Source organism: Gymnoscopelus braueri, assembly GCF_963280865.1.
Source record: "Gymnoscopelus braueri genome assembly, chromosome: 4".
Classification (NCBI taxonomy): domain Eukaryota; kingdom Metazoa; phylum Chordata; class Actinopteri; order Myctophiformes; family Myctophidae; genus Gymnoscopelus; species Gymnoscopelus braueri.
This window is the reverse complement of record NC_137605.1, coordinates 6,318,706-6,332,982: the sequence shown is the minus strand read 5'-3', so window position 1 is coordinate 6,332,982 and position 14,277 is coordinate 6,318,706. Positions and strand designations below refer to the sequence as shown.

General features: G+C 40.7%; 1 protein-coding gene across 1 annotated transcript in view; it reads left to right on the top strand.

The window, feature by feature from the left end:
* The window catches only part of fam171a1 (family with sequence similarity 171 member A1), an 83,537-nt gene that overhangs the window by 46,786 nt on the left and 22,474 nt on the right, over positions 1-14,277 (top strand). The window contains exons 4-5 of the mRNA XM_080426355.1: positions 5,170-5,328; positions 9,861-10,031. Of these exons, the coding sequence (XP_080282481.1) occupies positions 5,170-5,328; positions 9,861-10,031 (330 nt within the window). The remainder of the gene's footprint in view (positions 1-5,169; positions 5,329-9,860; positions 10,032-14,277) is intronic.

The following is a 14,277-nucleotide window of genomic DNA, read 5'->3' as shown; positions in this document are numbered from 1 at the left end:
CTGCACTGTGATTGGCCCACTTGGCCCACTTTCCTGTACTGTGATTGGCTGACTCTATTGGCTGACTCTATTCAGCACTGTGATTGGCTAGCGAGACACATGATGACATTAACTCATATAGTGCCAATGACGTCTTTTGACGGCCGTTTTCAGTGTGCCATTAGTGCCAATGACGTCTTTTGACGTCACCTAAAAAAAAAAAAAACTTTCAAAATAAATTTTTTTATTTTTTTATTTTTTTTTTGGTTATTTTTTTTCTTTTTAATCTCAAAGGAACTAGGAGAAAACGATTTTCAAAAAGTTAATTCTCCATCCACTTCAATGTTAAAAAAAAAACGGATAATTTTTTTTCTCCGTTTGATCCATAATGCCTTTGGCATATGGACCAACAAGCTTGAAATAAGCTGGCAGTGAATGAGTTAATAACCTATAAATAGGATTATGCACTTCCAAAATTCCAATTTTTTTTTGGAAGTGAGCTTCCATCACTATGATGACCACACCGCCCACTTCACACTGGGTGTGATTTTTTTATTTCATTGGCACTGAAATTGATTCATCAGCATGATGTAATGCAAAAGCAAATGACATGTATGCAAATCACTGGTTTTCCTGGCGTATATTTAACTCATTCAGTGCCAATGACGTCACCGACGTCATGAAAAAAAAAAATTCAGAACCCAAGATATCATGATTTGAAGATTTGCTGCTCCATTCACTTCTTGTTTAACATCTTACTGAAAAAAAGCGGTATCTCGCTTCCTAAGCACTTTTTTTTTAACAATGTATTTTTGGCTCTGGCACTCAGAGCCAAACTGCCAGAAATAAGTCAGGCACTGAATGAGTTAAGGTCATTGTCTTTTTTTTTTAATTGGAAGGTTTGAAGAGTCATGAGTGGCTGGCCAATGACGCATGCCAAATGCGAATCGATACATATTATGAGATTATTTGACCAATTCTGGCAGTCGATATTTCAAGGCCACTTTGTTTTCGCCTTCCATAGCAGTAGCAGATGCCAGTGGCATGTACAATGAAATTGGGCTTTTACGTCAAAGTGCTGGAAAATGTGATTATGGACTCAGTGAGTTTCAGTTGCTGCCACGTGGCTCGGTCGCCACGGGGCAGCCGGCTGTGAAATGACCACTTCCCCCAGACAATCAGGTTTATGAATGACCAGGCCAGGAAGACCGACGATAATGAGCTACAGAAACGCTAATCTGACTGGGATCGTGAACGTGCATGAAAAAAAGAATGTCCACGTTCAGTCATACAGTCCAAAAGGAAATGTATTTAACCCATTAAGAACGGGAATGCATCTGTGTCACATTAGATTTCTTTGGACGCTATGCGCTTGTAGACCTGCTATTTTTGAAAAAATATTAGAGGGAGAGAGAGAGAGAGAGACAGAGATTTTAACTCACATTTTTGCTTCTGGGGATCCCTGGAACAAACTATTTTCAGATGCGGGGTCCACGGACAAATACATATAATGTTGGGGGTTCTTGACATGAAACAGTTTGAGAGAGTGAGAGTGAGGGAGAGAGAGAATGATTTAGAAGACATTTGTAGTATCTCCCAGAAGCAAAGATTTGAGTTTTCATGAGTTTTCATGATTTTTCATGATTTTTCAAAAATAGATCTACCGTACAAGCTTTGAGCTTATATATCTGCTATTTTTGAATCGCCAAAGAAATCTGAAAATGACTCGGATAAGTTCCCGGTCTTAACTCTTTCAGTGCCATGCTTATTTATGGAATTTTGGTTCTGAGTGCAACAACCAAAATTAATTGTAAAAAAAAAAGTGCTTAGGAGCCGAGATATAGCCTTTTTCAGTAAAAAGTTAAACAAGAAGTGAATGGAGCAGCAAATCTTCAAATCATCATATCTTGGGTTCTGAACATGTTTAAAAAAAAATAATAATAATTATTATTATTATTTTTTTTCATGACGTATTTGACGAATTGTGGCACACGGGGCGTCAGGCCTCATGACGTATTTGACGTATTGTGGCAGTGAAAGAGTTAATGGGTTAATTCAGTCCAACCAGAAGCAGGGATAAAAACCTATCCCCACAGGCCATACAAATGAATGCCCACGGGGGAGATATCAAAAGGAGAGGCATGGATTTCCCCCCTTATTCCCCCAAAGCAAATCTAACCCAGGACATGAAAACCTGACATATAACACAATGTGTTCACGCTCTCTGTGCTGGAAGCACCGTCAGCCTATGTTAACCCATTAAGACCGGGAAACGCACCTGTGCCATTTTTAGATTTCTTTGGCTATTCAAAAAGTGGCAGATATTCAAGCTCATAGCTATGAGCTTGTATATCTGTATTTTTTTTTTAATTCTTGAACATTTTAGCTAATCTTTAGTTTGAATATATTTTTTTTTAAAGTGAACATTTGTAACTCAAATCTTTGCTTCTGGGGATTCTACAAATGTCTTCTGAATCCTAACAGGTTTCTGAAAAACGTATGTTTCTGTATCAATGGTTCTCAAACTTTTTCATGTCAACGACCACCCAACATGATATGCATTTGTCTGCCGACCCCCATCTCAAAATATGTTGTTCCAGGGACCCCCAGAAGCAAAGATTTGAGTTACAATATATATATAATCAAATGTTCACAAAAAAAATAAATAGCAGATCTACAAGCTCATAGCTTGTCGATCTGCTATTTTTGAAAAATCGTGAATCATGCTCTTTTTGAATAGTTAAAGAAATCTCAAATTGACACAGACGTGTTCCTGGTCTTAATGGGTTAAAGACAGTTAACGTGAACAATAGCAAAGAGCAGAAAGCTTCTACGGCAGTGTGGGAATGAGACTCAAAGCCTTTCTGTTCCAGTTGAGCCGGTTTACAGCATTATGGTATGATAAATGAGACCTCCATTCTTCACAGTGTTGCTGCCTGAAGCTGCAAGCCCAAGTATTGGTGTGTGTATTGTGTGTATGATATTAAATGCTAGCTTTCAATGTTGCACACCTCCAGGGTTTCACAAGAAACCATCCATATAACATGATTCATAGGAAATGTAGCGCACATGACATGGACCAGGTAGGACTTTTAATGCTGTACTCAGACAGTAGTAGAGACAATGTACAGTAGGAGAGACAGGCAGGAGGAAAGCTGAGAGGGAGACAGTACAGGAGAGACAGACAGTAGCAAAGCTGAGAGACAGACAGTACAGGAGAGACAGACACTAGTAAAGCTGAGAGGTAGACAGTACAGGAGAGACAGACACTAGTAAAGCTGAGAGGTAGACAGTACAGGAGAGACAGACAGTAGTAAAGCTGAGAGACAGACAGTACAGGAGAGACAGACAGTAGTAAAGCTGAGAGGACGAGACGACAGAGGAGAGGCCGTGTTGGGATTGTATTCGTAGACCAGCTGGGGTACATGTGACCCGTTGCCAGGTACCAGTGTGCTCTTTTTAACTCATTCAGTGCCTGACTTATTTCTGGCAGTTTGGCTCTGAGCGCCAGAGCCAAAATTCATTGTAAAAAAAAAAGTGCTTAGGAGCCGAGATCCAGCCTTTTTCAGTAAGAAGTTAAACAAGCAGTGAATGGAGCAGAACATTTTCAAATCATGATATCTTGGGTTCTTTTTTTCTTTTCTTTTTTGGCGTCTTAAGGCCCGTTCATAGTCCCTAGATGGGTCTAAAACGTGCGTCAGGGGGTGAGGGATTCCGTCCGTTCTTTACCGACGCATGCATAGTCGCTGACGTTAAATCCGTAGGAATTATAACGTTGGGCGTCGTACACCTATTAATCCACTAGATGGCAGCTGCGAGGTTTTAAATGTTGTGAAAAGTGTTGCCATGTCCGCTTATTATAAGCGACTTTGGGCTTATTTTTCTGTAAAGTTGCTTGTAAACAAACATTGGTGGTTGCGGTTTTATTTGGGCTTGTTTCTAAAGTGTAGTTGCTTATTTGGGCCAATTATTATTTAAACCAGTGATTCTCAAATAGATATTGTAGATCTGCTATTTTCATGTGATGTGGCCTAGTCGATTATTTTGGGCTTGTTTTCATAGACCTGGTTGCTTATTTCTCTCACAAAACCTGGCAACAGCGCTAAAATGGACGCCAAAACAACGCAATAAAAGACACAAACTAGTCCACAAACTAGTCTACAAAACGTGAGTTTCGACCCATACTGCACTGTGCTATATTATTTGTGTGTGTGTGTGTTTAGGGAATGGCTGGCTGGGTTCATTTTGTCACAGTAATTAAGTACATTTACTCAAGTACTTCCACCACCAACGTGGGTCTTTTTGTGGAGAAAGAGTGCCCAAGGAAAACTTTTTCCCTGATATACTGCCAACGGTTTCCACTGGTACTACAGGCAACGTACAAACGAACGTACGTCGGCCTGACGGTGAATGTTGATCGCACGGACGGAAATCCTGGAGCCGTAAGTGACGGAGGGGGAGACAAAAACGACAACGCAAGGAGCGCTGGCGCTGGTTACGTATCCTTACGTCCGACTATGAATGATACTTTAGACGTCCAGTGGCACAGGGCTTATGATACAACGGACGTCTTAGACGTCCAGTGGCACAGGGCTTATGATACAACGGACGTCTTAGACGTCCAGTGGCACTGAATGAGTTAAGTGTGTTTTGTAGGCCATTGGTTCTCAATGTGGGGTACTTGAGGGGGTTCCAGGGGGTCCCCAGCTAAATGATGTATAGGAACCAAATGGACCCTTATGGGTCTGTAACTCTGAGAGTGTACAAATGGAACCAAATGGACGGGTCCATTTGGTTCCATTTTTACACTCTCAGAGTGAAATTAACATTGATTTTACAATATGAATTGCCGGGTTCCAGAGATAGAAATGCCATTAAATGGGGGTCCGTAGCCGCCTAATGCATGTCAAACTGGGGGTCCTTGAAATTAAAATGGTTGAGAATCACTGCTAGAGCCGTAAAAAAAAAACTCTTCTCTTATGGGGGGTCCCTGGCAAATATTTTCAAATGGGGGTCTGCGGGCTAATAAGTGCCAATTTGGGGGTCGTTGACATGAAAACGTTTGAGAACCACTGTTGTAGGCTACGTGACATCCATGTGTTTTCTGACCTCTCCCTTTGTGTGTGTGTGTGTGTGTGTGTGTGTGTGTCTGTGTGTGTGTGTGTGTGTGTTCTTGTCATCGTACCCCAGGTTCCAGAGGCCAGGCCTGGGTGGAGTTCGAGCGCAGATCGCTGATTCTCCCTCCCGACACGTCCTACTCCAACCTGACGGCTCTGCTGACCGTGGCGTCCTCCCCCGCCGGCCTCCAGCACTTCCCCTACCTCCTGGGCCTGCCGGGCAACGGTTCCGGTACGGGCTGCATCCTACGCACGCTAGGGCGTGTTTTTGGCATAACGTTGAACATTGGCGAACATTTCTGTTTACTTTTTAGGCTTTGTGAACAAAAGTTGCCCACGGCACACATAGAACTTTAATACTTTCAAATGTGTTTTTAAATCGTCGAAATAGCCGATCTACAAGCTCACGTAGAGCATGTAGATCTGCTATTTTCTGAAAATTATGAAAATGCTAAATTGCGATTATCCTCCTATAATTTGACAAACCTCTGTCATGATTGGTGGTTGGTGGGTGGTGAGGCCAAAATTGCTCTGCCCGGTTCTCCTCAGCGGCTGGAGCAATTGATCCGAAATTGCACACAGCCATTGACCATTACCATGTGCACCTAACAACAGCGAAGCCCGTTTTTCGATATCGCCAAATCTCAGCTGTTTATTAGCGTTTTTGGTGTAAAACACTGTCGCCATGGTTACGGGGCTGCCTCCCGGGTTGCCAGATCATTTGCGCATATCCCCCCAGTGCCCCACGGATGCGTCGACCGGGTATGGACTAGTCTCAAATAAGTGCGATTAGGCGATCTCAGGCCTAATCTCACGTCTCAGTCTCAGTTATGAATTTTTCTGCATTGTCTGTGGCCCTCCTATCTAACAACAATTAGATTGTATACTTTTGACAGCCTATATGCATTGTGTGTATATATATATATATATATATATATATATATATACTGCAGTTATCAAGTTACTGTCAATTTCAGTTTTTCGTGCAAGTTTGTTGACATTCATTGCCTTGGATGCCTTTTTTCAAGGAAATTGACGTAAGGTGGGTTTCAAACCACCTGTTTTTATGCAAAATATGAATTTGTACCTAAGAAATCCTGAATAGAAATGCCTGCAAAAATGTTGCACACTCCGCCTTGGTGGAAAAGTTGTCACGCTGAAAAGATTATTTACGATTTTGTTTTTTAATAATAAATCATGAAGACATGCTGGGGAGCGGCTGGGCTTATGTCATAATCGTTGGGTCCTCATCAGAAGATTTGATTAAGAGACGAATGCACATCGATTAACATTTTGTATGTGATGTCACTATTTTGGGCATGTCATTATAGCCGAAAATCATCCAAAAAGGTCACTTTCTTTGCAAGTGTATAAGGCTAAAGTGGTTCGATTTCTGCAGCATTCTGATGGAAAAATACTATAGCTATAGGCAGAGACAGACAGACAGAGAGAGAGAGGGAGACGGGTAGGAAGGCCTCGGTATTGAAAGAGACGATCAGAGAGTGTCGGAGACAGACAGGCAGTAAGACAGACAGGCAGAGCCAGAGTGCACCCTGGGGAGTTGACCTGTGAAACACAATAACCCCTGTGTGTCTATTCTAGTCCTGTACAAAAGGCCGTGCCAGACCACTTTCACACCGCCTCAGCTTTGTCTTAGAGTGTGTGTGTGTGTGTGTGTGTGTGTGTTACTGTGCACTGCCTTAAAGACACAGTTAGAAAACATTTTGTATTTATCTGTTTTTCATATCTACTGTAGCTGAAATTACTCCTCCCCAAAAATAAACACATTTGAACTGGGGACCCCCCCAGTTCAAAATAATTTGGGGACCCCACTCGGGGCCCGACCCCCAGTCTGATAACCACTGCTCTAGAGACCACTTGCCTGTGTAAGCTGCAAGCTTCTCTTATAATAAAGAATAGAAACAGACTAGACTTCTGATGGATCAGAACCTCGTACCTCCCACAACATTGACATGTTAAGAAACAATTATGAGCTTGTAGATCTGACATTTCTTTTTTTTCTGTGCAAATCTTTGAATATATATACATTTTTAATGCTAAAGAAAACGCACCAAATGTCTGAACCTGCGGTTCCTCTCCTACTGAGCGGGATTACTATTGCAACAACACATCAGTAGGGTAAAACTAACCTGTCTCACGACGGTCTAAACGTAAAAAAAAAAAAACGTATGTTGCTATTATCAGCGTTCTCAAACATTCATGTGAAGGACCCCCAAAAGGATTTGTATTTTCCAGGGACCCCCCAGAAGCAAAGCTTTGAGTTACAAATGTTCGCTTTAAAAAAAAAAATGTATTCAAAGATTTTCACAATTTTTCATGATTTTTCTAAAAGCTTGTAGATCTGCTATTTTTGAATAGCCAACGTGTAAAACAATTGTTAAAGTGGTTACACAGATGCGTTCCCGGTCTTAATGGGATAACAAATGTGTTTTTCAAAAATAGGTAGTTTGCCAAAAATAGGATATACATCATGATTTATTGGGAGAAACCAAGCAAGTATATGTTAAATCAGGCACTAAGCACCCCTACAGCCCAAATGGAATGTTCCTCTATTGCATAACATATTTTTTGCATGATTTGACTGAGAGATTGGCAGTCGAATCAGACTGATTCGACTGCCAATCTCAGTCGAATCATGCAATCTCAGTAAAAAAATTTGGGGGTGTTGCATTAGTCGACTGCCAGTCGACTATTGGCAATTAGTCGCCAATCAGATTCGACTATACAAATCCTTAGTCGTGGACAGGCCTATAAGTGGGTGGTGAAAAAGTCAAATCTAGTATTTTGTAATGAGCTGTTGGATGTGTTAAAAGAGATGTAACACTTAGAAGAAAACACTTAGAAGAAAATAAGTCTGTATACAACAGTGATGCCTATTGCCTACTGATCATTGCTTAGGAGGAAATGAGGCCTGCGTGGCTCTCTTTAATGTTGAATAGTCTTGTCTTATCCCATCCGGTCCTATTTGTGTCTCATTCCCAATGTGTGTTGTGAGTGGGTTTCCAACCTCTTTTAACCTCCATTGGGGCGTTTTCACTCCCGTTCTCGCTTCCTCCTTTTCTTTCTCTCCCTCGCGGTTCCTTCCTTTTCTGCTTTCTTTTCATCCTCGCCCTGTCAACCCCCCTCCGTCGTACAAAGGCATCCCACCGGTCACTTTCCTCTTGTCCCCTGTAGTTGTGACACTTTCCTCCTGCAATGACATGGGTAGGATCACAGGAACGTCTCTGACCAGAGACCATGTCTCTGACCATCTACAACGAGGTCATCGCAACTTCGTTGACATTTGTTGTTTAATGTTTGAAAATGTCATGTTTCACTAAAAAATACATGGTAAAACACAGGAAAAAAATGTTTTTTTTCTGTTTATTTTTAAATACGTTTTAACATTGAAGTGAATGATGGAACATTACATTTTATAGCGTTATCTCCTAGTTCCTTTGAGAAAAAAAATAAAATAATGATAATTCCATGGCAATGAAAGAGTTAAAGGACGACTTCACCCATTTTCAACCTGCAGAAACTGCAGGCTTCTATTCCTGGAAAGTTAGCATGCTATAATGGAAGCCATTGTTCTCACGTTAATACAAATTGAAATAAAAACATTTAAACATTGAAGAAGAAAAAAACCTTCCTAACGATGTCACTGGTAGACGGGTTTCTAAAGTGTCCTCAGCCCTCCTATGAGACACAGACTGAGTAGAAAATAATGACACCATTTTATCGTGAGGATCTAGTATATGAACATAGGTTGAAAATGGGTGAAGTCGTCCTTTAACACATTGGGTGCCAGAGGTTTATTAAAATATTATACGTTGAGTGCCTGCATTTCTTCCATCCACTTGCGTTATACGTTTCGTGCTGTGAGAAGCCCCGACGCGGAAGTGCATGTAAACAAAGCGTGCGTGCGAGACGGCGGAGGGTCCCGACTAACGCCTGGAACAATAATATTTCCAACGCGATCCTCCATTGCAGCGTGATCGCCGATCGAAAACGGCTCGTTTCCACCACATTAAAAAGAAATGGAGATATTAAGCTTTTAGTCAAGGAGATAACATTGAAAACGCCGACCGGAAGGATTTTTGACATGGAGCCACATCCAGCCTCTTCTTCTCAGAAACTCTTTGGGTGATGTCAAAGTTTCGTTTTAGCGCCCCACGTGGCCCACATGTATAAAAATAGAATTGGGTCAAAAACGGTCCGGACCGTTTTCGGCACTTCTCGTTTGGACCCTCAAAAACGGTCCGGACCGTTTTTGGCATTCAATGTGTTAACTATCGGTTGATTGATGGTTGATCTAGGAATTGAAGATCATTGTATCTTTTTGTGGATTGGAGCGTCAGCAGTAAGAAAGTGGTCGCGACATGTTGTGACCTTGTAGATCTGCTATGTTGGACCTATAATAGGGTAAAAAATGGACAACATTTCACTGTTTGACAATATAATGACATGCCAAACATAGTGACTCCAGGGTTAAAGTGGCTAAGTCTTGAGTTGTAACTAGAACAGTGGTTGTCAAACCTTTAAAATTTTGAGGACACCCAACTCTGAGAGTGAACACTTTGGTTCCATTTGTTCACTCTCAGAGTTACAGACCCGTAAGGGTCCATTTGGAACCCGCTCAAGGAACCCCCGAGGGTCCCCTGGACCTCACTTTGAGAACCACTGCGCTAGATGGTGAGAAGTTGAATTCACACTGAAATGAGAACCGACACTAATCTCCATCTCTCTCCGAACCGCTTCCAGATAAATGGTTTGAGCTGACGCCCGTGGCGGCCATCTCCGTTCACCTATTGGCCGGCGAAGGGGCGGAACTGCAGGTGAACCGGCCAATCAAATTCTCGGTGCCCCTGCCCGCCGACAGCGGCCTCAAAGAGAATGACCACATCCCCGCCTGGAGGTTCGATCCCCGCCTGGGTGAGCACACACAGACACAGACACACACACACACACACATTTTATTTTATGGTGATTTTATTCTATGATAATTTTTAGTATTCATGTCTTGTAGTTGGAACCATGTTGATGTAGCAATAAGTATTAAGTATGCTAGTAGGGGTGGGGGGGGGGGGGGGAGCGGACGCGGTCCTCCATTCCAGAGCCATGGCCGTTTGAATGTGGCTTGTTTTTTGAAAAACACTTAGAAAACAACTGAAATCCGAGAAAAAAATACTTTCATAAATCCTTTAACGTGAAAGATGCCTGGATTGTTTTTGTTGTGATCATGTGATTTCTGGGTGTACTCTTCTTCGGTGGTGCTTGGATCATTCACAGGCTGCGGAGCAGTGCCCCGCCTCTCCACAACAACAAAAAAAACAAAAAGTCGCCATAAGTCGACCTTGGCAGCGTGGGGTGTTTGGACGACGTCTCGTCAGAAGTCGTTCTTGGCAGTGAATGAGTTAAAATAAAGCATCATATCAGCATCAACAAGATCCATACACATTACACATACAGTACATACACACTAGGGGTGGGACGATATGGGTACCTCACGATACCATATATATCACGATATTAGGCCCACGATAACAATATATATCACGATATTCGACGATATTCCATATATTGCGATATCACGATATTCAATATATATTGCAAGAAATTTCACCAACGATATATCACGATATCTGAAAATATCGATATATTGCGATATCACGATATATTGCATGAAATTTCACCAACGATATATCACGATAGTCCTTGTATTCAATTCATAAACACATAAAATAGCACCAAACAGTTCAAAATCATCATTACACAAATACAGAGTAGGAAAAACAACGTATCACAAACTTTAAAAAATATATATATATATCGAAAATTTTCGGCAGTATATCGATTAGTTATCGCGGGAGAAAGTATCGCGATATATCGCGATATCGATATATCGTCCCACCCCTAATGCACACACACGTAAACGTGTAGAGTAAACTCCTGCCTTCTAGCAGACTGCTGGAGCCATGAAAGGCATTATTCATAAGGCTACTAAAGAACCCACTGGAATGTGGCGGAACCAAAATTAATCAGCAAAATCAAAAACACACCAAAAGAAAATGTTCCCGATCATCACACCCACATCACAAGTGTTGGCCCGGGGACATGAGGGGGGATAATAACCAGACCTGGACGGGGCTCAAAGAAGCCAGGCTGAATGCAGCTCCATGGCACGCACTAGTACAGTAGCAGAGCTGTGTTATTTATTTTAACCCATTAAGACCGGGACAACGCATCTGTTTGTCCATTTTTAGATGTCTTTGGCTATTAAAAAAAAAATAGCAGACCTACAAGTAGCAGTAGCTTGTAGATCTGCTATTTTTTTTGAACCGCGAAAATTTGTGCAAATCTTTTGAATATATATGTTTTTAAAGTGAACATTTGTAACTCAAATCTTTGCTTCTGAATCCTAACAGTTAAAAAAAAAAAAAAAAAACTTTTTAAGTTGCTATAATATCAGTGGTTCTCAAAGATATATGTATTTGTCCGCAAACCCCCTCCGTCTCAAAATATGTTGTTCCAGGGACCCCCAGAAGCACATATTTGAGTTAAAAATGTATATGTATATATATATTCAAAGATTTGCACAAATGTTCACGTTTTTTTTTCCTCCAAAAATAGCCAAAGAAATCTCAAAATTACACAGATTATTTCCCCGGTCTAAGTGGGCTAACACCAGTGGTGTAAAGTAACTAAGTACATTTACTCAAGTACTGTACTTAAGTACAATTTTGAGGTACTTTTACTTTACTGGAGTATTTTCAATTTTCAGGACTTTTACTTCTACTCCACTACATCTCAGAGCCAAATATTGTACTTTTACTCCACTACAATTATTTGAAAATGTTAGTTACTTTGCAAATATAAATTATTTTATTATAAAACATACATTAACCACTTTAGCCCTGTTTTATACATAGGCTATTTGAAAATAGCCGATCTACAAGCTCACAACGCGTCGCATCGCGACGCGTTGTGAGCTTGTAGATCTGCTATTTTCCAACATTTAGTACTTTTACTTTTGGTACTTTAAGTACATTTTAATACCAATACTTTTTTACTTTTACTCAAGTAAATTTTGAATTCCGGACTTTCACTTGTAACGGAGTACTTCTACATTGCAGTATTGATACTTTTACTTAAGTAAAACATTTGAGTACTTTTTCCACCACTGGCTAACACTGCATGAGCACAGAGTCATGACACAGCTGCAGTGTTCATGCCTTTCATTTGAACCGCTTTCAACCCGCCGTCCCTATTCTGGGCATGTCATCATAGATGCACATTTTCAATAGAGATACAATGTATTTATTTGTTTATTATTATTTATTTCCAAAATATAGAAAATATCTGATCTACAAGCTGCCCCCCACCGGCAGTGGCTTGACATAAAGGCTATATAGCTCTTGGCTTGACAGAAAGCTCTAGGTGGAGGATAAATAGATTTGCTGTGAGTAAGGATTATCAGTCTTATATCTTATCATTCAACTTCACCTGTTTCCAGGCAGCATTTTGAAGTATTTTAACGGTCAGTGGTCTGGTGGATGCGGAAACTGTTCAGTCATAATGTGTTTTAGCCAGAGTACACTGGTGAGCTTTCTGGGTAATGTAGTATTGTTTATTCGGGCCAGGGAAAGTTCCTGCAATTATTATTATTCTTTCAAATAATTGTAGTGGACTAAAAGCACAATATTTGCCTCTGAGATGTAGTGGAGTAGAAGTAAAAGCGTAGACAATTGAAAATACTCCAGTAAAGTAAAAGTACCTTAAAATTGTACTTAAGTACAGCACTTAAAGGGGAAATCCACCCCTTTTCAATATTTAACTATGTCATTAATATAGCATAAAGGAGTTGTGTGGAAATAAGAAAAAAGTTCCCCCCTTTCTGTGTCGCCTTGAACTGGAGGATTGATTGTGGGTTTAACATTGCAAATTACACCATGATGAGTCATCACAGTGTAATTTTCCTTTATGCTATATTAATGACATAGTTAAATATTGAAAAGGGGTGGATTTCCCCTTTAAGTAAATGTACTTGGTTACTTTACACACATACAGTAATGTGAAAAAGTCACATAGTGGAGCTTTAATTCAAATTCCATTTCTTAAACATGGAGTTTTCTTACTAACATGAATTGGGCTTGGATTTCAAGCTTCTCTTCTGCTTGTTTATGTGATCTTGACTTAGATCCGTCATGGTGAAGTCAAAGTCACATTTCTACATGTGGACAATGAGGTTCTTTTTGTTCTATTCTAGTACAGTCTCCACGTCGAGTAAAGCTCCATATTCTCCATATTTCAACATTTGAAACTTTTTATTTTCTCGTAAATTAATGTCCTACTTTGTTTTACAACAGTGGCGTGCAAAAATAGCCAATCTATAAGGTCCCAACGTGTGGCAATGCAACACGTTGTGATCTGCTATTTTCTGAATGTGAAATATTTTGAAAATGAAAGTCTGGTTTAGTCTGTCTGGGTTTTATATGTTTAACCACTGAAAACATTTACAATCAATTGTGACTAATAACTACATTGGATCCAGTGGAACACAGAAAAAAGTAACAGTTTGGGACATAAAAGGTTTCCACCTAACAGCGATGATTTATTACAAAACCAGTGCAAGAAGTGTAGCAGAGGACTGTTGTGTCTTTGCTCCAAACTTACAGAATTCATTCATACGGTGTAGATGTGAGACTTCTGACCAATCAGAACACCCATTCTCTTTCTCCCTCCGGACCCCTCTGGTCGCTTAGCAACCCCCCCCCCCCAAATAAACAACACCACAGAATGGCTCGACATCTAATTGAGTTTCTCCACTGAGCAGTTAAATGTGTGTGCGTGAGTGTCTGTGTGTGTGTGTGTACTTGTATGTGAGGGCCAAATGTCCCAACAAGTATAGTCAGAATGTGAGACGTAGTCATTGTGCACTGAAAACTTGGCGATCTACAAGCTCAACGTGACACGTATGCTTGTAGATCTGCTATTTATTGGCTATTTTCAATGGCATCCTAAAATGCTGATGTCCTCACAAGTATAGTAATGTGTGTGTGTGTGTGTGTGTGTGTGTTACAGTGAGTGTCATAGACACAGAAGAATACATTGAAATGCCTGCAGCTACATTAAAGGGACGCTTGTGGCTGATAATGTATTGTTGACAAATACACCATTG